This window comes from Amborella trichopoda, chromosome 2, assembly GCF_054954075.1.
Source record: "Amborella trichopoda isolate Santa Cruz 75 chromosome 2, AtrichopodaSantaCruz75HAP2 v2.0, whole genome shotgun sequence".
In the NCBI taxonomy this organism is placed as follows: domain Eukaryota; kingdom Viridiplantae; phylum Streptophyta; class Magnoliopsida; order Amborellales; family Amborellaceae; genus Amborella; species Amborella trichopoda.
The window spans coordinates 934,628-956,822 of record NC_142337.1 but is presented as its reverse complement, the minus strand read 5'-3'; the positions used below and the strand labels follow the sequence as shown (position 1 = coordinate 956,822).

The 22,195-nt window shown below is 35.6% G+C and overlaps 1 protein-coding gene across 18 annotated transcripts; it reads right to left on the bottom strand.

Annotated features, from left to right (window-relative positions):
• Nucleotides 1–5,665: 5,665 nt before the first annotated feature.
• LOC18427287 (S-adenosyl-L-methionine-dependent methyltransferases superfamily protein) lies at nucleotides 5,666–17,794 on the bottom strand. Of its 18 annotated transcripts, none has more exons than XM_088857205.1 (13): nucleotides 17,509–17,771; nucleotides 17,235–17,330; nucleotides 16,575–16,731; nucleotides 15,816–15,899; nucleotides 14,755–14,829; nucleotides 14,427–14,507; nucleotides 13,851–13,990; nucleotides 13,211–13,486; nucleotides 12,454–12,628; nucleotides 12,286–12,369; nucleotides 6,862–7,099; nucleotides 6,470–6,720; nucleotides 5,666–6,245 (listed from the first exon to the last, which is right to left on the bottom strand). In XM_088857205.1, the coding sequence occupies exons 3-13, from the start codon at nucleotides 16,605–16,607 to the stop codon at nucleotides 6,054–6,056; spliced, it is 1,629 nt and encodes a 542-aa protein (XP_088713331.1). In that variant the 5' UTR covers nucleotides 16,608–16,731; nucleotides 17,235–17,330; nucleotides 17,509–17,771; the 3' UTR covers nucleotides 5,666–6,053. The 18 variants fall into 18 exon arrangements, 12 of the variants coding, with proteins under 12 accessions (XP_088713331.1, XP_088713332.1, XP_088713333.1 ...); XM_088857206.1 differs by having other exon boundaries at nucleotides 6,470–6,639; XM_088857207.1 differs by having other exon boundaries at nucleotides 6,470–6,639; nucleotides 6,907–7,099.
• Nucleotides 17,795–22,195: the final 4,401 nt, after the last annotated feature.

The window sequence follows — 22,195 nt, the reverse complement described above, 5'->3', positions numbered from 1 at the left end:
TATACTCCCTCTCAATACTAGACTCCTCTCTCTCTCTCACAAAAATGAAACATATTGAATGCACTCTCTCTCTAAATGAAACAAAAGGTGAATTTCTCTCTCTACTAGTACTAATGAACACTAAACTCTCTCTCTCAAAACTAGACTTCTCTCTTTCTCTCTCTAAAGATACGTGAACAATGAAGCACCCAAACCGTGTGGGAAAACCAATATGCCAACTTTGAAAGTGCTATACACCGGTGAGAATTAGAGAGAGAAATAGAGAGCATTCAAAAAGGGGAGAAAGCTAGAGAGAGAGAGAAAAAAAAAACTAGTTATGTATTTATTTATGGTGTTTTTGGTTGAGGGAGGGAGTGATGATAAGCCATATAATGTTACGTCATTTCTTTACTGCCCCATGCATTACTCCCAAACTTTTTGCGTCAAACACCAATCTGCCTAACTCTCTCTCTCTCTCTCCTTTCTCTCTTTAAGGGGCACCCATAATCCACACATAAACACCAGCACTCACATAGATTTGGTCAAGTTCCCACGTTTTTAATCCCCTAGTTACGTTAAAAAACTGTGTTCCCAGCAAGCTTCTCTCTCTCTCTTCGTTAAAACGGTGTCGTTAAAACGGTGTCCTCCAAAATAGTGTTTGTAAAATCGTAACCACTCAGTTAGATCAGAAGCGGTGGTCGGCCGGTTCTGATGATCGGGCTAACTATTTTTAAAAAAAATTAATATAAATAAAGGATTTATTTGTATTATGTTTTTCAATGTTTTTTAAATGTTTAAAAGTGTTTTGGCTATTAATACTTCTTTTTTATATTTTTTCATCTTCATTTGGATGCGTTTTGCTTAATCATGCTTTAAATATATTTTTCATATTTTTTTTAGATTTTTTTGTATTTTTTATTTTTTTTAGTATTTGTAAGGTCCATAACTTTTCCAATCGTTGATTCTGTTTACAATCCTGAATCGTTTCCTACTAATGCTTAAACTTTTTTGGATGAGCGGTTATTAGAATTCTTTTAGGAGTTGTTGAGCGCTTGTTTGATACCGGCTTTGATTCGACCACCGCATCCGATCCCATGCACTGCAGGCTGAGCACTGGCCTTTGTGGACCGAACAGGGCCAGTAGGGGGCGGGATCGTGAGAGTATTTTTCTGACGAGCCGAGACTTGCCCGGTTAAGACGGTTGCCGGTTACTCAATACGGGCCCTCGGCTGGTTTCCCAACCCGATTCGATTTTTCGAACACTGCTTCAAGCAATCATCTCTCTCTCTCTCCATAGGAATATACTATATTCTGCTTCATAAATTCCTCAGCAATTGAATTCGTCAATCTTTTGCTATCTTAGATCTTGAAATATTTATTTGACAATGACAAAGTCTCACGAGGCCTTGTCTTATATAAGAAATTTATATATCAGTTTTCGTAGGTGGTGCCTTTCTTGGAAACATGGAACGTAGGTCCAACATACACATACCAGTCCACATAATTAGGTTTGCTAACTTAGCCTACCAACTACTCTCTCTTGTTGCTAAGTTAACCCATCAAATAATAAACTCTCTCTCTCTCCCCTAATGCACTGACAAGGCCGATGGCGTGTGTGAATTACTTGATTCATTAAAAATTTGCCTCCCTTTCTATATTCTAGGGAAATTAAAGTGAAAGGGCCCTGCAAAATTTTCCAGGACGGGTATGCCTGGCCCGGCCCAGCACTCAAACCACATTTTATAGCTCAGGCCCCAATTTTTCAGTGTCTGACTGACCGGGCGGACTGGGCCGCCTAAGCCCATTGCCCGGAACCCCATATAGAACAATAAAGCCAGATGGGCGATATTGAAGGAGAAAGGATGATTTGGTTGGTTGAGAATTATTGACATATTTCACCCTTTATTTCTTGTGTGTATCCAATTCTTCTTACCCTACTGTAAATACTTAAATGAGACTTCCATGTGTACAGAATTTGCGGCCCTTTACGTTTTCAGGAAAATTCCGAACACAAATTTTGCCTTTCAGCTCTATTTCAATCTGGACCGTCGGGCTTAAACTTTTTTACATCCCCGTAGGCTAACAAAAAATTAGTAATATTTACGAGAAATTAGGGGCACTTTAGTCATTTCAAATGGTTACGTGATCTTAGCGTCATTCCTACCAACCTCAAATCATCGCACTTACGACAAGATTAGTCGTAATCACTAAAGTTGGGATCTAATCCAAAAGATTAGCACCTAGGACTCTACTTTAATAAAGACCTCGATTAGGTTTCTAAGTCAACTTTGTTCGAACTTAAAATAATCTTTTTGCAAATTGCTTTTATAATAGATAACAAGGATTCTCCTACGCTTTACTTAAGCATGGAGTTTCTATAACGCCTAGGCTTCCTGAAAACCAAATAAAGCCTCACCTCAAATCCTCGCTTGGAAAGCAATTTCGGCAACGGAAATCTCTATGATAGCTCTAAAATCAATTTTCAATACTGGCGATAGGATTTGAATAGGATTTGAAACTCAAAAAACGTACAGATATTGCGAATCTTTTAACCCTTGTTTTTAAAACAAAATGGACAGTCCAGATAATTTGTTTAAAATATACACATTTTTAGAGTTTGAAATCTTAATTTTTTTTACAATCATAATGTTCAAGTCGAGATGATTGATGTAAAGATTTCCCAATGGTTGAATTGCAATTTTCGATGAGTTATTAGGTGAGGCTTTATTTATTTTGATACAGTTGCAGCCGTATCAGACAATTTTCCTTTACTTTACCTAAATAGTTGCCAAGGAGCATACTTATACTAAATCCTTAGGCTACATGAGCTACTTAAGAGGAATTTTCATTCCATCCATTTAAGAATCACCGAGTCATTATTTTTCAAAAAAACAAAAAGTTGGATCTTGAGTTATTCCACACTTATATTTTGCCCTCCAAGAATTGGATGGTTCCTATTCAATTAATTTTTTCAGAGGCACAAACAATGTGCTATTTGATTTTTTTTTCTTCTCTCTCTATATCTCTCTCCATTTTTCTATTTTATTTTTTTATTTTATTTTTTTAATTTAGGGTTGGTCCCTAGGATGTAGAGGTTACATCCCAAAAATTTGAGTTCCCAAGATGCTCTTGGCATAACTTTTGCTTGAAGGAGCAAGTTGATAGTATGCTCCTCTGGGAGTGGGAAATCATTTTAAATTGCTAAACATTAGCAAAGATTCTATTTAATTTATTTAGATTGCTTTTTTGTATAGCATGATTTGATTCGAATAAAAGTAGTACCACTTGCTAACTAAGAGTCAGCTCACCAAACCACAAGCCAAATCGTGGATCAGGTCTTTCTCTATCTCTAGTGTGAATACTCATAGGCCACCTTTTGGAGGAGTTTTATGAAATAGCTTGGAATATATGGGGTATTCGTGGTTGATGATGATCCATAGATTAAAGGAAAATTGTTTCATGGGGCGGGACCGCATTTCTACATTTGCGGTCCCCGAGGTATAATGCATCCATCTTAAGAAGCAAATAGGTGGTCCATCTATAACCAATTTAAATTAATTGTCTAAATATTTTTTTAATAAAATTATTATTTTTATTTATTTTCATATTCATGATCTTTATTTTAGAGATTACATGTCCTTAAAAATTAAGTCCAAAAATCCATCTCAAAAATGGATTTTTAAGAGGTGACTCATCTCTACAAGGACTCATAAAAACTAAGTCTTAAACTAAATGGAAAAGTTTTATAGATCTTTTCACGCATGTATTAATTATGGGATTGTATATTATAAGACTATTTATTTTTTGTACAAGATGCAAAATCCGATAGCTTAAATTATGTCACATGGTTCGAGAATTTTATTTTGGAGATTGTACCCAGTCAATGACACAACTCCAGCCACCCAATTGTACATCTAACAGCCGTTAATGACATTCAATTTTTGGTGGGATGGCTTAAGGATGCTGAAAACTTCCATCAAGCCCAAAACATTAAGGCCTCACAAATGCCCACCAGGCTACTTTTTATTGGGGTGCCTAACGATTATTCAAATCCAAATGTCTTTCACATATAACTAATGTGTATATGGGAAGACATAATGCAATTCACAAGTAACACATATAACTTACCAATCTTTACCACTGCTACTCGATTTTTTACTATTTCGAAAAAAAGGCCCCCACACAATTAGGAAAAGTATACAATGAGAACATTTACCTTTGGTACATAGTGGTCACAATTAATCTTGACTACTGGATGTGAAATTAGATGGTTACATTAATTTTATTGACCAAGTTTAAACTTGAAAAGAATTTTTTTAAAACTTTAAGACATACCAAAGCTATCAGATTTCACATAAAATTATTGTAAATAATTGTAACCTCTTTGTATCAAAAACAAATGTTCTCACTATATACAATGCCACGCAATTAGCATTCTCAGGCATGGGCTTTATACCTTAAAAGGTAAAGCAACATGATTTTATGCTCCCACAGGAGCAAAGGGCCCATTCGCTCCCTTAGGCCAAAACTATGCCAAGGGAAAATCTAAGGAAAATTTTGGGGATATATCCTCTACAACTTGGAGAGCAATTCCAAAAAATTTAAAAAAAAAAGGAAAAAAAAGGTCAAATCCTTCCTCCCAGATTTTCAGATCCAAAAAATCTGTCCGAATAGACTTTTCCACCCAAGGGAGCATAGTAAACACGCACCGAGTATAAGCGTGTCTCTAAACCTTGCCAAAAAATACATTCCAATGTCGATAACTCCTTTTGTCGGTGCAAATGTGGTGAATTAAAATCACTTAACGATAACCAATCCAGATAAAAAAATATACCAATTTTAAAATCTATTCTTTTAGATCTATATTTTGAAGTCAGGACAATAAATTCATAAGTTTCCTCCCGAAGAGGTTTTTGACCTCAAAATTACATCAGGGTTTTGTTTTGAGGTGCCGACCTCCACCCAAACAATTGAATCCGCCCAAACAATTGTATTGGACGCTACAATTAAATACAAAGGAAATAATGCAGGAAAAACGAATCGATTTGATTTTGATGGTGAAGAAAAAGCTCAAGAACCATTAGAAAATAATAAAGTTTATACTGTATAAGGTTTTGCAAGAACCTGGCTGGACAGAAATGGACTGCTTACCAAATTTGGAAGAACCAAATCTTGACTGAGGAACCTCTCCAAGATGCTGCCCAGAGAGGTTGATAGATAGAGAGAGAGAGAACCAAATGTCTCGTACCACAGCCAAGAGAGAGAGAGAGGTGGGGAAAGAATCAAATGCCTTACACCTCAGCCAATAGAGAGAGAGATGCATAACGAAATGACCTGTGCCCCAGCCAATAAATTGTATGTTGTATACATAAAAAATTAATTTAGACCCTTTATCATGCAAAATTATTTTGGTCGTTTATCCCATCTTGGTAGATGGGCAGTCATTTGTACAACTCACTACAACCTGAAAGACTGATGTGCAAGTTCAGCAGTGATGAACTGTGCATCCACATAAGTGAGAGGGGGGGTAGGTCACAACTATTTTCACTCATTAAATGAAAAATTGGATAGCTAAAGATAAGTTACGAAATATGAGATTTTTTTTTTTTTTAATTGTCTATTCAATGACACTCTTACAATCACCTATTTTGAAATTTAAAAGACAATAATGATTGTGACCTCTATGTACAAAACATAAATGGTCTCTTTATGGATAATCCCGAGAGGGAGAGAGTACATGTTTCATCAAAATTGTAACGAAAGAGGGAGAGTACATATTTCATCAAAATTGTAATGCTCAGATGCTACATTCTCTTAAAATTTCAAAAGTAGGATCCAAACATGTCATCCCGAGTATGTGTGTGTGGTGGCACACAGCATGCGCATGTGTGTGTACGTGAGAGAGAGATTTCAAAGATTTCAGATACTTATAATCAACAATTTCGACACCATGAGCCAGTGTCATCAAAGTGAACTACATAACATGGTACTCCATTTCTTGAACTTCTCAAAAATTTAAGGACAATTGTGATTCTTCTATCGGGCTGGTAAGAGAGACGAGACTTGACTCAATCTTATTGTGCAACTTTCCATGCAATGATGGCCGTGTTCCTAGGTGACAAAACTGGATCAAACAGTGGAAGCATAATTGCTTGTATTGAACTTCTTCCTTGCTCCTGGAGGAACAACAGCCTGTCCAGCAGAAGAAAAGTCTCAACCAGCGGCCCCATCAAAGCCCGGAGTGACCAATACGGCCCAATAAGTTCCTGCACGAGTGGAACATATCAGTCTCTCTCTCTCTCTCTCTCTCTCTCACACACACACACAAACACAATTCAGGGATACACTGTCCGTGATAGGACAATGGGCAACAATTCCAAATGATTATCAGTGAGGGTCCCATTTTTTCCCCCAAGAAACTAATGTCCAGTCAAAACAACATAGAAGAATTTAGAGTGATGAGTAGAGTAAACAAGCAGCACAAACTTACAGCATAAGGTACAGCCTTTTCCCATACACAGAGGAAATCTATGTCATCCTTGGGCCCAATCCCAAGACGATCTAGTCCCGACCTGCTGAATTCTTCAAAGAGGGCAGATTTCTCGAAACTTCGATAAGAAAGGGTTCTTTCTTTTCTTTCTCCAGATTTTGAAATCCTCTCTGTAGATTGACAATCCAAATTAGCAAGACGAAATACGTAAGTATCGACCCCGTTTTTTCCTTCGTATCGGTCTATATTCCCTATGAACATTTGACAAAAAATGATTAACAATAGCTCAATTTTTTATTGTAATAATGGTTTAATTTTTTAACAATCCATAAAGTGAAGGTCCCCACATTTATACGCAGTAAACTATAAGCTCATAATAAGAAAACACCAACCTTCCATCTCTGAAAGATTGGGGAGTTCAGAGGTTCGAACTTCACCAGCTACAAATGCTTTGGAAGATTCGAAGCTTTCACTGATTTTATTGAAGGAAGGAGAGGGAAAAGCACTATTGTCCTTTGCAATAAGTTCAGAATGGAGGGCTTTTCTTAATTGGCGACGGCGCAATGCTTTCCCTTGTCTGCCTATCGAAGGGTTCATATCCACAAGCTCAGGATAATAATCATGTACAATCTGCAACAAAAAGGTCAACAAAAGTTTAGAAATCATGCAAAATGCATTACCCTTATAGATATTCCAGAAATATTAAATGAATGTTTAAGAAAAAACCGCAGATGTATACTCCAGATAATAAAACCCAACTTCACAAATCTGTTGGCATTTAGAATTAGCAACAGCTTGAGTACCAATTGTTGAGGAGTCCCCATCTTTGATTCACAGTAAAGCGATTTTGAAGTTTGAGTGAATTTTTCTATATGGGAAACATAGACTCTCTGCAGTTTTAAACTGAATGTGTAATTTTTTGTGTGTTTGTACAGTGAGAATTCCAGTTTCAAAGACAATGAAGACAAATTACCAACCACTTGCATAGAAAACTCAACATCAACCAATAAGCCACCTAATTATAATACATCTAATATAACATAGATAGTGTATGATTGATCTAGAGGAGAAGAAAAGCATTTTTCGACTCTTAATTCAGAACAATGATAAAAAACTTTGTCCAGTCTACTCGGACTTGACCGAACCAAATGGGCTAAGCACCCTGCCGATCCAGGAACCAATGCCACCCCCTCTACTTGGGGGCAAGTTACCGTTCATGAACTGCAACAAGTTACTGTAGTAATCACCTGATTTTGTCAGAACTTGCCAAGTTTGTAACTTTCTTAAGAAATAAAAGGGGTGCAAAAATCCAACCCGCTTTTTTCTCATTTCTCTGTAATCACTCTCCAATTGAGCTCAAAATCGTGTGTAAGGTCGTTTTTGCATGATCTTTCGATCGAATAAAGCAGTTTTTTGTTTTTTTTTTGGGGGGAGAGGGCGAGGTAAGAAGTCAAATTTTATAAATTTGAGAGGCGTGAAAAGGAGCCCACAAGGCCCAGCATCACTAGATTTGGCACACCCTACTTGGCTATAGAGTCAATCCTCAAATCGCAACTGGGATTGAAGAAGATGGTGTCATTAGAGGCATTGATATATGCACCAATCTCAAGGAGTTAACATGCAAAGATGAGTCAAGAAAACCATTAAACTAGTCGCAGGTTTCAAAATAAGTGCAAGCACATTCTTGCTAACACTAGGCCACTTCTAGCAGTCCTAAAGTTGATTCATTCAAATTTGAGCCTGCCATAGGATTGCCGTATAAGTTACTGGACCATGCAAAGCAGGCTATAGAAGCCAATTGCAACTTCCATAACAAACTTTGGAAAACCATTGATGAGAAGTGGGCTAACACACTGCACTGCCATATCCATGTAGCAGGTAACTTTCAGTTTCAAGTATCGATTCATATGATCATATCTACAACTCAATTTATGATACATTTTCCTTGTGGGTTATGGCTTACTTGACCCAATCATAGATATTATCAATGTGTTAAGAATTTTTAACCCAGCATATCACCATCAAACAGGTCAGAGTGAATACCCTGATACCATGGAAAGGTGAAGTACTGCATTGAAAGATTGAAGCAAGATGAAGACGCCCAAATCAAAGCTCTAAAAATGGTAAACTTTTGCTTACAATGTGGACCAGTGATGGTCTTCAGCTTTTGTGTAAATTGAAAATTTGTACCCTATTTTGTGCACTTTGTTCTTTTAGCTTCTTGCTTTTATATGGATGTACAAGGAGAATTTTGGTCCAAGTTGCAAGAACTTGAATGCAAAATCAGTATTGCACTATAACTAGTCTATATGATTGTACTCTCATTTGACTATTTTATCTTCTATCTTCTCACGCTAATTAGTGTACGAACAACTAGTGCAGAGACGAGTGATTTTTTAGTGACAATAGGTCTACATCAGGGGTCAGCATTGAGCCCATACGTCTTTATCTTAGTTATGGACAACTTAACCATACACCTGCAAGATGAGGTATCATGGTGTATGTTGTTCACGGATGACATAGTTTTGATTGATGAGACCCGAAACGTCATCACCACAAAGTTAGATCTTTGGAGGGATGCTCTAGAATCTGAAGGTTTTAAGTTAGCCAGACTAAGACATAGTATATGAAATGCAAGTTTAGTAATAGTAGGAGTAGAGACAAAGAGGTAGTTAAGATTCATGGCCAAAAAATACCAAAAAGAGCACACTTTTGATATCTTAAGTTGATAATCCTGGATAATGGAGAGATTGAAGAAGATGTCGCATATAGAAATAGAGTTGGGTGGGCGAAGTGGAGATGTGCAACTGGAGTTTTATGTGATCACCGCATACCAATGAAGCTCAAGGGCAAGTTCCATAAGACAATTGTGAGACTAGCTTTATTTTATGGGGTAGAATGTTTGGCAGTCAAGAAACAACATACCCAAAGAATGAGTGTATCTGAGCAAAGGATGTTGAGATGGATGAGTGGAAAGACAAGAAAGGATAGAATCCAAAATAAATACATTCAGGAGAATCTAGGTATGGCACCAATAGGCGATAAGATAAAAGTAAGTAGACTTAGGTTGGGTGGCCATGTGTGGCACAGACCCAATACAGCACCTGTTAAGACGTGCAAGTTAGTTCAAGTAGAAGGCTCAAAAAAGGCAAAAGGTAGGCCCAAAATGATAAAGTTGGAAGTAGTGGGAAAAGATAGCGGAACTTATAGCCTCACTAAGGGTATGGCCCTTAATAGAGCAAAATGGCAAACCAAGATTTGTATAGTCGACCCCAATTAATTGGGAAAAGGCTTTGATGATGATAAGTTGCTTTGAAAGTGCCATCTGCTTAGGAATTTTTCAAGCTATGGCGATTTTTCAAAATTTGAACTCTCCTGCAATAATTTACACCTTCCTAGCAAATATATTCATATACCTCATATCCATTACACCTTCCATGAAGAGGGAATTGGAAATTGATTAGACTGGTTTAAATTTGCAGTAGAAAATTAGAGATTATAGTATCATTTAGTGTTACACTGGATTATGAAATAATTTCAATGAGAATAAGCCAAAAAAAAATCAAATTTTCTCTTCTTCTTTTTTTTTCAATTTTCACAAACTTTCTTAATTTTCCAGGGATTTTTTTCAAGCCAACTTAGCAGTTCCACTCAAGAAGCACTGTGTTGACTCGTTCCGGCCCTTTCAGAGTTTTGGAATCATTCAGGTTTTACCAAAACAAACTCAAACAACAGCTCCCTCCCTCAAACTCAGACAACGATTCTCTCTCTCTCTCTATCAGGAAGAGTTTCGAATTGATTCAAGTTTTACCAAAACAAACTCAACCAACAGTGCCCTCCCTCCCTCAAACTTAGACAACGATTCTCTCTCTTCCCCCCCCCCCCCCCCCCTCGCCCTCCCTCTCCTTGCCTCGCTCCCTCCCTCCCTCCTTCCTTCCTTTGAAAATAAAGTAACTTTAGAATTTGTAGTATGGAAACGGTTTCTATGCGGTCAGCCCGCATATTGTAGAATGCGGGCTTCTCAATAAATATATTTCTTAAATATAATTTGATCGTAATATTTAGATAATATATAATCTTTAACATGGAGATCATGAATATGAATAAATAAATAAATAAATAATAATTATATTAAGAAAACATTTGGACCGTTAGTTATACTTGTTTTTAGATGGACCACCTATTTGCATCCATCTTTAAGATAGATGCTTTATACCTCTGGACCGCATATTGTAGAAATGCAGTCCAGCCTGAATGAAACAATTTTCCTTATAGTATAGGTCGATACAGAATTACACGTAGTAGAACCAATGCCCAATAAGGGGCCCAAAACAATTAAAGAAAGAAAGAAAGAGCGAAGGTTTTTACATCATAGAAAAAAAGGAAAATGGGACGTCTTGGTTAGGGTGTAGGTCTCCTAAGTATAAACGTATTACCACTAGAGCCAGGAATGCTTGTAGGAGATTAGGTTCCAGAATAGCACCTTTATCCGAAAACTTAACAGGTACCACAGAAATTCGTCCTTTAGTGACTTCCAATTAATCACATTCTTCAGATCACCTTCCACCTCAATGGACAGGCCCAAGAATGTATCGAAAAATTTAAAACCCTTCAACAGGTCATCACCTCTGCCTTGGTGGAATCTGTTACTCCAATGAACTCTAAATAAGAAAGCAAACAATCTCCCAAGTTGTTTCTAAAGATAACACACACTCTGGATAGGCCCAGGTTGCCTACGGAGCAAACGTCAAAAATTAGTTCAATGACCCATGGTGACGGAGCCAACAAAAGATTTGACATGACAATACTCATAGCCTGGTAATCTGAAAGGAATCCAGAGACAGACCAACCTACAAATTCCTTACAATTGCAAGCCAAAGGACCCCTGTAGACCTAATCTTATCCTACAAAGGAGCCACTCCCTTTAACTCTGAAAAATTATAGTGTTGTGATAGACACACAAAGACCAAATTGTTGAGTTGTGATCTACCCATGCAGAAAAAGAAATTCTAGAGTTGCAACCAACCCCTAAGTACTTACAATGGTGGTCTCCCTCCCTCCTTGCTTAAAAATATCCCACCACAGTATATGAGATAATCAATTGACCAGTATGCATTCTCGGTTTGGTAAAAAGGTACTTAGCTCTTAATGGCGAGATTGAAGGATGTCACTTAACCAGTTCCATTGCTAATTAAAGTTTCTCTCCTCTTCTATAGTACATTTAGTTTTTTGCAATTTTTTCCTATGTTCTTCATTTTTCTGCCAGTTTTCATTTTTTTCCTTTTTCAGCATTTTTTTCCTTTTCTTTTCAATCATTTATCATTCAGTTGATTCCAGTTGGCTCATTTTTAACATTTTTATTAATTTATGTTTGTATCTTTGTCTTTTAGGGCAGTTCAGCAGTAGGATTCGAACTCCAAACTTCAAGACGTAGTCTTTAAAACCTTAACCAATCAAAACCCATGTCTGAATCCTAAAAAAGGGTACATCAGCTTGTTTGGTTTTCTGGGGCAAACTTGAAGGATGAACCCTTAACCTTCCTCAGCTCAAAGGCGATGTCCACCACTAAACCAAAGCCTATCATTTATATCTACAAACTCATGCAATAATTTGTCTCAATGTTTTCCCTTTTAAGAATGCTATGCAATGCATATGGTAGCATCTAACAACTACATACAGTTACAAAAACCATTTCCATGTTGACAAACACCGAACGAAATTGAAGAATGAAAATCACGTCAGCCAAGAAATTCAATCACTAAGCAAATGAATTTGAAAAAGTACCACAATGCATTTGGTGAAGATATTCATCTCACCATCTGGAAAGCAGCACGAAATGCATGTAAATCAAAATTCTGAAGGGCTGCATCATCTCTCAGACTTCGCCATCTCTCTGCACTCTGAGAATATCAAGGTCAGCAGTGATCACTTAAAGATACACGCTCATGAATTAAGAGGTTTCTGCTAAACTTAATTGAGCATACCTGACAAGCAAGATCTCGTGCATTTCTGCCTAGCTTTAGTCCAACAGACTTAACACCATTACTCATTGGACAACCATATTGGCTTGCAACACTCTCAGAGCAATCTTCAGATAACAAATTGTAACAACAGCCTATACTGATTAGTGCTTTCATGTCATCAGATTCTACAAAGGTCCTGCAGCCAATAAAATATACCCTAATTTTAGTTATAGCAAAGACAGCAATTAAACGTATGAAAGCTAAAACAAAATTCACCTCCTAAACATCAGTGACAACAAAATTCATAAGCACCCAAAAGAAAAGGAGACAATATTATCGTCCAAAGGAATGGCAAGCAAAAGTTCATTGGGATCAGGACCATGTGACAAAATGATAGATGGTAATGAAAAACCAAAGTTCCACCAGAACTGGACATGGCCGCAATGCTGGTTCCCAGTGAATCTTCATCATACTCCATAGTTTCATCAAATGGCCATGACCAAAATGGACTAAGGTGTTCAATAGTCCGTTAGACTACAGTATACTTTCAGTGCTTCAGGTCTTCCGAATTAAATTTTAAAAATTCTATCAAATTACTCTCAAAATCAGGATATTTTCTCATTTTCTCAATTAAAAATATTTTTTAGATTTTTTATTGTTTATTTTTTTTTCTTTTTTTTGGTTTAGATAGTAAGTTTTTGTAAAAATAAGCTACCAAATCCACAATATATTTTTGATAGATGAAAAGTCACATCTATGAACCTTAATAAGTACGGACCTGAGCATGTTTGCAGATAGATCTCCACAAGCATGAAGCCCTGCAAGAACCAATGATGACTTGACAGACTTGCCATCAAATGATAAAGGTCTGCTAACCTTTTCCTCCTTGCTTTCCAAATCTTCAATGGAAAGTGCTCCTAAAAGCTTGCTACTCTCCTGTGATTCCTTGATGCTATTCTTAAGTAATGACATATCACTCAAGGCTGTCAGTGCACCACTAGATGGAATATTACAAGTGATTGTCTTAGGAATCATAAAATGCTCATTTCCTGCTCTGACAACATAGAAATATGGGTAAATTAGGTGACAAATTATATCGGGAAAGTATCAGGAAGTGCCTGGAACATCTGCATAGATCATATAGATGATCCAGAAATTTGACATATCAAGACAGTACCTGGACCCAGAGATTAAATAGGCATTAAAAAAAAACAATAAATAGAAATCAAATGGGTCCAATCACTGTTCAGGTGTTTCAAGTTCCTGGTCCAAAGCCTCATCAATGCAAGCTTCTAGGTAGAAGATACCATCCTCTTATTTTTCCAATCATATAAGGAAACTAGGAACATCTATTTAGGACAAACTAAGAGTTAAAAGGAGAGAACTCCGACGTATAGAAAATTTTGAGTTTTTCATACATTGTTTTCCTTGATTTTGTTGTATAATACTTCTTGATGCGCTCAGCCCTCTCACTAGTAACACTTGCATGGTGAGCAGAAGCATCTAGGGCATACACAGATAGCTGATACTGGAATGATAGAACTTGTGCAAGATAACCCTAGAAACACATCAACAAGAACATCAATTGAAAAAACAGGCACCCATATATTACACATCGAACTTTCTAGATCAACCAACCAAAAATGTGAAAAAAATTATAATACAATGGGTTATAAAAAACCATGGTCCATTGGGGACATCATTGTCCAGTGAAATAATGGACATTGACAAAGAGAGAGTGATTGCCATCAGAAACAAGACATAAGCCTAATAGTAGGTCCTACTCTTTCTCCATCACCATCGACCATTTCCTCAAAAGGTCATGACAGTCAACAGTCCATCAGATTTTTAAAGACCTACATGAAAATCTGGCAGGAAAAGGTAATATTTCCTGGTTATTCGAACTTAGCTAGACAAAAAAGGGTTAAAAAAGGAAGAACGAGCAAGAAGATAGCAGAACAGGATCACTACAAATATAACGAAAAAAGGCATACTTGACCAGCTCCAACATCGATTATAGTGTGTGCTCCAACACTACTGGCAACCCTGCCAACAGTCGCAGCCAGAATTTCCACCTGGTGTAAAAGAAAAAGTTATCTCTTGAAGAAAATACAAAAGCCAAGGACCAACTACATACTTATGAACGATAACCACTTCACAGTTGATTAATAAATTAATCACAGTCCATGACTCAAACTCTTGACGGCCAACTAAATAAAAAACATGACATCATACTATGTGAGAAAATAAGGGAAGTAAAAACTAAATTCAATGATTCAAAAATGTACTTCAATTTAACTATGGAAAGACACGAAAACCTACTTCATGCTTTTTCTTCAGGTTCATGCCCTGAGCAAGAACATTGCTGACTGGTTCCACTCGAACACCAGGAAATATCTGCATCAAATAAAAACATACACTGTCAGTCAAAGAAGAGAACCCGGATTGTATCTAATTTGACTGCTTTGTTAGTGAAAATAGGCTTCAAGCAGGAAAGAATTGAAAATCCTCTTATTAGTACCAAGAGAGGGAAAGAATACTTCCTCTTGAGCTAATTTCCTATGTTAAAGGAAGCATCACTATCAGCCTTCTGTAAAAAGGAAGCATCTATATGTAATTGCCACTTGGTGGTTTGGGGTATACAAGACTGTGTTAGGAAACCTCATCAAGGCTTTAGACCATTTATGAAGAAACAAAGATATCGCATACATGAAGTAAAGATACATACAAGACAGACCAGTCACAAGAAAATGGTAATGACTACTTTTTCTAGAATGATTAAATAACTCTTCAATTCCGTATCCAACATGAGAGAAAATTCCTTACCAGCTCCCTAGATTTCCCTAAAATAACTCCTTAAGCTGACTAGAGGCCCCCAGGGCATCATGCACCATTCAAGGATAGCATTGCCAAGTGGCACATGTATCAAAGCATGCATTTGTAAGTAATAATACCAATTGCAACACTTGTTAAAATGTATTTCTAAAAAGTGAAATTCATTTCACTTATTAGAAGAACGAAAGCAATTTCACAGACATTATATTTTAATATAACAGATATTATATTTGTGATAAAATAAGACATGTTAAAATAGGATCATCGGCCAGATATTATATTTGTGATAAAATAAGACTCTTTTTTTTTGAGAAAAATAAAATAGGATATGTTAATCATCAGCATTTAGATCAGAACCTCATAGAAAAACATCCCTTAATCTTGTATCCTATTTTCTTTCTAAAATTTTTGCACATATATTAAATATGAAACATGTATGTTTCCGATATAAATTGCTAGAAAGCATATTCAAAATATCATTGGTTTCTGCAAACCTATCATACTCAATGTTTGATGGAAATTAAAGTCACAGTAAGGTGAAAACATACCATTTCCAATGATTCCCCCTCTTTTGGAAAGGAAAGAGATCTTGCAGTATTAATAAATTCCTTCAATGAGCAAGGCCAATTATCCTGACATAAAATGACATACAAGTGAGTAACTGGCATAATTTATTATCAAAGAAAGAAACCACGAAACAAAGAAAAAGTTCACCTTATACATATTTTTAACTTGACTAAGCTATCAGTTCATCAAACTTTGAACAAAATAATTCATATTAGGATGGAAAAAGCATGCGTTTAAAAGTGATGAAGAAAACTACGGTATACACTATAGGAATCTTTCTAAGACCATTCCTCCCGACCCCAACAATTGAAAACTTATAAGTAGAAAAATAATAATCTATTCCTCCTTTTAACTCAAAATCCAATAAAAGGCCAAGGATACTTTGCCCCATTCTCTCACCTCAACTAGTGACTACCTTATAGGGTAGATACTCCAAACAGGTTTTCTATCTATTAAATTCAAAATAAAATGGGGCACTGAAGAAAGTTATTGAAAATAGCAAGAAGATAAATATTTCTAAAACATAAACATCATTTGCAATTCACAAAGAAAGAAGCACAATACAACCAAGATACAATGCTTCTCTTGATCTTAAATTACAGCAGCTTCTAGATCAGCAACTAAGCATCTCCACAGTATAAGGCATTGTTATCAATTGTGTTAAAAGCTTAAAACTCATAACAAGCCCGTCAAAATAACCGAAAAGTAATAAAAGAGCTTGAGATAATGGAATAGTTCACCTCAGACGTGAAAAAGGAAATGCAGTATTTCATTATTCCAGCCTTATCAATCAATTTCTCAACACAACCTTCAGAATCCCAGGATCATACACAGCTGCATAAATATTTTCTATTTTTGATTGACATTGAAAATGCGCTTATGGGACTACCCCATTGCCTGTACCCACCAACATCAAACATATTTGAGACTACAATCACTAAACCAATCAAAAGAATACAAATTGTTCTATGGGAAATTTATCAAAATATACCCATTTTATTCCAACTCATGACCATTTGCATTTTGATTGGATTTTTAAAATCAAATCACAAGATATGAGTAAAATGTTAAATGGTTCATGTCTAAGATGCATTTTGATCAATTTCCCTCGTTCGAATTCTAGAGAGAAGGACAAAAAAAAAAAAAAGGACAAATGCTACCATTACTAAAACAGTTCATATTAATAACTTCTGAATATGGGAGTAAATTCTTCATTGCTAAAAAAAATAAGCAATTAGAACCATCAGAAAAAATACAAGTAATTAATGGATATGCCAACTCTTAACTCTAAAATTAGTTATACATGAAGTGTTCCAAATATTGAAGTAAACTCCTAATCTTTGGAAAATATAAATAGCCAACGGATAATAAAAAAGTAATTCCAAAGATGGAGTTCTCACCTGAACTGTACCAGAAGGAATGGAAAGCAAATTTCTCACAGGCTCATCTCTCAGGCAATCCAACCACTGCTGATCCAGAGTTTCCCATAGCTTATCCTGAAGTTTTAGAGAGAGAAATTAGCGTTTGAATGAATCGCGTAATGGGGCCAGGGTTCCGAAATGTACTGGGGAGAGAGAGAGAGAGAGAGTATCATTATTCAAGAAGATGAAGGTGGGGTTAAGTTAAAATTAGGGAATAAAAGTAGGGCTTGCAAAGAATTGCAGGAAACCTAACCCGGAAAAAGTTGACGACATGGGCGTTGAGGAGGCATTGATAAGCTCTGAGAAATTGGGCAATGGCCTTGGCCCATTCTAGGGTTTCAGCTGACGTTTTGCAGGAATGAATAATGGAAGCCATGTATGGAGAGAGAGAGAGAGAGAGAGAGAGAGAGAGAGCAGTCGATCGACCGGTGTTTCCAAATGACCAGCTAGAGAGAGAGAAGAGGGGAGTGGAAAGCATTTTCTTTCGGGCGAAGGACCGTGCTCCCGTGGGAGTATATTGTTTGCTCCGTCAAAAAAAAGCTATTTAAGAATTGAAAAAGTTTATATAACTACGGGTGCCCCTCATAAATCCAACGGAAAAGGTAGTTTTAATGTTGATAATCCCTTTGATTGATCATCTCGAGATGTATGACTCTGAAAAATAAAAAGATTTTAAGTTTTAAAAATAGTGCATTTTACATTATGTTATATACGCTGTCTATTTTCAAGATTTTCATAAATTTATAGATCTACTTAATTTTAACCATTTTTTAAATTTAAAATTTTATAATTAGATATAAAAATAGATTTTGAGATAATCCTAAAAACATTTTACATCAAAATTATATACCATGATAAAATTTGGAGGTGCACCTTACTTCTACACCTACAGATGCGTCCGTATGCAAACTGCACCTGTAAGAATTATTCTAATTTAAAATTTTGGGATTCATAATTGGCTTGCTAAATGATTGTTTACAAATTAGAAAAGTATACATACATACTATTTACTTTTTGCTTTTAATGCAAGGAAGTTACAATATTCTTGTCAATTAGATTTCAAATTCAGTAATTGTGAGTGCGTCGATGATTAGAATTAAAGCTCAAACATTTTTATCGAATTTTGTGAGACACCCCAAGTGATTCAATTTGACATGCGATGGCTAGAACCAATTGTGATCTCCATGTAATAAAGATAAATCGTCTCATAGTATATAACGCTGTCTTGGAAAAAGTAAGTTTTTTAGCATTTCAATTTAACCATCTAAAAATTAGAAAATATGTATTCAATTTTATGATTTCTCTAGGGTAATAGAGATTACGCTTGTAATTTTTCTTGATATTTTTTTGTAGAAAAGTATACAATAATACTATTTACATTTGGTATAAAGTAGTCACAATTAATCTTGACAATGTGATATTGGGTTGTTGCATTTATTCCATTAATCAAGCTCAAAGTTCAAAAAAAAATTTCTTCAACTTTGTGATATACCTAAACTATCATATTTAAGAATCATTGTGAGCAATTGTGACCTCCTTATTAGAGGTAAGTGGTCTTATTGTATGCGGTCTATCTCTTCTTATTGTGGTTGTTTGCTGGATAAAATGTTAATCCAAATGTCTCTAGGCCCTTTTTTTTTTTTTGATGAAATTTGTATAAGACCTAGGCTTTATGATAACGAAATAAAGCCTCACCTTAAATCCTCGTCTAGAGAGAACTGTCAGCAACAAAAATCTCCATGATGGATCTAAATCAATTTCCAACACCGATAATAAAATTTGAAACTAAAAAAATGGTACAAATCTTGTGGATCTATAAAATAAACGGTATAGATAATTTGTTACAATATACTCAATTTTTAGAACTTAAAATACTAATTTTGTTTCACAAGGCTGGGATGATTGATGTAAAGGTTATCTAATGGGTCAATCATAATTTTTGATGAATGATGAAGGGAGGATTTACTTATCTTGATAGGGTTGCAACTTTATTAAACCATTTTCTTTAATTTCTTTTTTCTTTTAGAAGAAGCACTCAAACTTTATAGTTATGATCACGCATGGGCTGGGCCTTAGAGGTGTAAATAGGCGAAGCCTAGTGGTGAAGGTCAACTTATGATTGACCAATTAAGCTAGCAGGCCTAAATTGCAAGCACGACTGCGGCCCGATCGGGCCAGGCCAGGTCAGCCAACCCGTTGCAAGCCTTAATACTATACACCTACTCTCTCATTCATAAGATCTACTAACAACACTTGGGTCTCACAATAAAAAATTTGGACAATCTTTATTCAATTTTGAGAAATTAATTTTTACCCAAGGGAGTAAAAAACCAGTTTGCTCCCACGGGAGCACAAGATCCATTGGCTGTTATGCGACATGCATTTTCTGTAAACCTGTTTCGGCAACAGCGTAATGTTGGCAGAGACTAATGCATACCACCATTTCAATGTTCAGAGGCTACTTTGTATTCTAAATCAGATAAAGTGATACTTCAGGGGTCTCCGGGACTGGACCCTAGGTCCTAGCCCAGCCTGGTGGGTGCGGTACAGATGTACTTGACATGGACCCATCGGGTTCTAGGTCTGTTTTGCACATGGCCTTGCGTCTTGAAACAGATCCATTTACGCATCTTATTTTTCTGTAAAAGCACTTTTTCAATGCATCTCAACTAATTTACATGCACCCCAAATGATTAAGATGTGTGACCCTGGTCATTCTAAAATTGGATTTCGATTCACAGTGGAATGCTCCCCAAAAATTCAAAGTATGCAGTCCAACAAAAGTGAAATTGTTCGATTTATCTCTCTTTTTTTCACCAAATTTTCTCAAAATTATCTTAAAGTGTTCCCATCCTACTGATCTACAAAATCACTATCAATTTTCCTATCAAAATGACAATTTCGACTTTTTTTTTTTTTTTCCTTATGATAGATTATTATTATTACTATTATTTTAATTGGCACGGCATAGTTAATTTTTAGTAAATATTTGTATTGATTAAAGTTTTGCTTCTGTTTAGGATTTTCCTGAATAATTTTGAGAAAATGCAAAATTTTAATAAGTATTATGTTAATCTTTTTGGTATTTTTGTTGGACAGGTTAAGATGTTATTTTTATTGTATCTTATTTTTAGGTTAGGTTTTGGAGAGAGAGGCTTTCATCTCCATCTAAATTGAAAACATGTATAATTAACACGAGTGATGAGGATTCTATAAGGTTTTAATGTTGAACAATCAAAAGTAGACTCACATTCAAACTTAGATGCAGTTCGGAATTTTTATATAAAATTTGAAGTTTTAAAAAGAGGATGCAGTTTCTATAACGTCTAGGCATTAGGAAAACAACTTAAAGCCTCGCTTCCGGAAAGCACACTTTGGGAATATAAAATCTCCATAATGGCTCTAAATTCAATTTTCAATACCGACTATGAAATTTGAACGCTCAAAAAATAATACAAATATTGCACATCTATGAACACTTAGGCGGTTTGGATAATTTATTACAATATACACTCTTTTAGGGTGTGAAATCTTTTTTTTTTAATAACCATAATGTTAAGGCTAAGACGATGAAATTTTTTATGAGCTTTGGTAGAGCCCTTCGAAAAAAGGGAAAGGTTTCTATGCTTCCCCTACAGCATAAAAGTTCTATCTTCCCCTACCATCCAGCCGTCCAATTTTGATCAAGAGAACCACTCACCGTTTGATCTTAGATCCGACGTCTCAAAGTATTTTATTTTTATCTTTTTTATACAAATTGTGTGAATATAAAATTTGGATACATTCCGTCTTTTCATTGGGGCGCACCTATAAAAAAATATTAAAAATAATTTTTTGATAAAAAATAATGACCAAAATACCCCTTAAAACTTTCAAAGGTATTTTAGTCATTTTATTTCATTGAAAATAATTTTTTTATATTTTTCAGTAGTGCGATTTTAATAGAAGAATGGATGTCCAAAATTTGGTGTCAAAATAGTTTATAGAAAAAAATTTAAAATAAAATAGTGTAGAGACTTGACATTGTGATTGAGACAATCTTAACCCTCCATTCAGAATGGACGGTTAGATAAGAGGGAAGATAGAACTTCTATATTGTAAGTGAAGCATAGAAAGCTTGCCCTTTAAAAAAAATAGTGTACATCTATAAACACTTGAAAATCTTTAAAACAAATGGTCATAATATGTTACAAAATACAATAATTTTGAGACTTGATTTTTTTATTTTTTATATTTTTTTTGGTTTTCCAACATCGGGAAACCTTTTCTTGTAGATCCTGAGGTGCACTTTAGTTCTACATTAAGATGAGCACATAGACTATGCTCCCTTGGGAGTACAGTTTACTTCTTCGATCGCAAGATTCTATTCCTTCAATCACGACCTACTTGGAGGACTTTTTCAATGTAAACTTTTAGAAACCTTGAGAATTGCTAAACAATTATTCTAAAAAACAGTGGAAATTTAATTTTCCTGAAACTTGGATCTCGTTATGGATGGTCTCTATTTAATCTCGTCATTTTTTTTCAAGGATATAATTAGGGAATTTTTTTAGTGCAGCTATCTTATAGATTGAAGAAATTACATTCCAATAATTTGAGGCGGTCCAGATATGCATCCAAAAATTATACCCGGTAGGGCCCAAATATTGGACCCGAACACTTTTCAAGTCCCAGGGGCCGACCCAAATAGTATTATTATATATATTTTTAGGTCAGATCCAATTGGGTCCAGACGGATCCGAACCCACCCCTACACAACATGCGAGGTTCGAATCCTTGCACATCCAAAATCACAGTAAAAACACAAAAAAAGACCTTTGTTTTTTAAACTAACAAAGAAAGAAAAACATTTCAAAGAGCTGACGTAAAAAGAAAAACATTTCAAAGAGCTGAAGTAAAATTTCACAAACAAGCGGGAGAACAGAAAAAAACAAAAGACA

What these genes read in the sequence shown, in the direction of transcription:
- LOC18427287 (XM_020662997.2), bottom strand. Translation starts at nt 17,733, where the DNA reads ATGCTTTCCACTCCCCTCTTCTCTCTCTCTAGCTGGTCATTTGGAAAC. An exon ending in TCGATGTTGGAGCTGGTCAA is followed by an intron (nt 13,991 to 14,426) that starts GTATGCCTTTTT and finishes ATGTGTTTCTAG; the next exon opens with GGTTATCTTGCACAAGTTCT. An exon ending in ACAAAATCAAGGAAAACAAT is followed by an intron (nt 13,487 to 13,850) that starts GTATGAAAAACT and finishes CTATGTTGTCAG; the next exon opens with AGCAGGAAATGAGCATTTTA.